The sequence below is a fragment of the Phallusia mammillata genome, chromosome 1 (genome assembly GCF_965637545.1).
Source record: "Phallusia mammillata chromosome 1, kaPhaMamm4.hap1.1, whole genome shotgun sequence".
Classification (NCBI taxonomy): Eukaryota; Metazoa; Chordata; class Ascidiacea; order Phlebobranchia; family Ascidiidae; genus Phallusia; species Phallusia mammillata.
Window position 1 is genome coordinate 32716706 of NC_137252.1, and position 1254 is coordinate 32717959.

At 34.4% G+C, this 1254-nt stretch overlaps 1 protein-coding gene across 1 annotated transcript; it reads left to right on the forward strand.

Moving 5' to 3' along the window:
• Positions 1 to 210: 210 nt before the first annotated feature.
• On the forward strand, positions 211 to 981 carry LOC145212455 (peptide deformylase, mitochondrial-like). The gene has a single exon (XM_080080579.1). It carries the CDS (start codon positions 259 to 261, stop codon positions 925 to 927), a length of 669 nt encoding a protein of 222 aa, XP_079936705.1. The 5' UTR covers positions 211 to 258; the 3' UTR covers positions 928 to 981.
• The last annotated feature ends 273 nt before the right edge of the window (positions 982 to 1254 follow it).

Sequence of the window (1254 nt, forward strand, 5' to 3'; positions counted from 1 at the left end):
TAATGTGCGAACAATACAAAAAAAGACTTTCAAAAAATTAATATCCTGTTTTTTTTTACTTTGGTATGTGAACAAAAGCCTTGCACATAGGCGGCTATTGGTGAAATAAGAACCTGAACCTGTAAGCTCTAAAAGGTTGTGGTTTCACCCTTGGTTTAAGGTAACCCATACATGTATTTATTCTTGTTTATCTGTTTGTTTATCAGTTAGGTCCAGCTCCTAAAGTTTGAGAATAAGTTAAAACTGAATTGCTAAAATATGAACACACAAATAACAAGACAATTTCATCTTTACATTTCAAAACCAACTCGTAAGCGGACTTTACTAGAGCAGTATCGTCACTGGAGGGCAGTGAAGAAGCCCCCATACAAACATGTTGTACAAATTGGAGACCCTGTGTTAAGAATGGTTTGCAAAGAAATTCCAAGGAATGAGATAACATCATCAAAAGTGCAGAGCCTCGTTCAACGATTAACAAATGTTATGCGGCGTAAAGGATTAACCAGTTTATCTGCACCACAAATTGGAGTGCCTTTAAGAATGTTTACAGCAGAACAAATGGATCATCATTTGAAAAGCATTCCACAAGAAGAAATAAACAAGCTTGGAATGGCACCATTTGAATTAAAGGTCCTAATTAACCCTAAATTACAAATTGTAGATGAAACTTTAATCGAAGAAGGTGAAATGTGCTACAGTGTACACAACTACCATGCTGTTGTCAAAAGACACAAAGCCGTGCAGATTGATGCATTTAATGCCAAGGGTGAGCCTTGTAAATGGTTTGCTCAGGACTGGCAAGCCAGAATAGCTCAGCATGAGTTTGATCATATGGATGGAGTTTTGTTTGTGGACAGAATGGACTCGAGAACCTTGACTGACTCTATGTGGAAAATGTACAATGACCAAGGAAAACTCTATTGGTAACATTAACAAAATATAATTAATAGTATTGACAAAATATAAAATTTTAAGTTTTAATATTGTTGAGAACTTGTTTGTAACCATTATTAAGTTGCTGAAAGTGCTGTTTTACATCACTACAGTGGGAGTTCAGTTTTAGGCAAAACTTAATGTTAAAGGATTAAAAAACACAACAGACTGTAGCAAAGCTCTAAATAAATACACCTTCGATTAGTGTGATGTTGTTTATTTTTGCATAACCACCAGTAAGTTCAATCTAAGTGATGAAAATAGAATTGTAATTTTAAACTCTATAATTTTCAATGATAGCTTAATCTGTATATACCTCTA

Excerpts from the sequence above, each read along its gene's own strand:
- LOC145212455 (XM_080080579.1), top strand. The coding sequence starts at position 259 with ATGAACACACAAATAACAAGACAATTTCATCTTTACATTTCAAAACCA.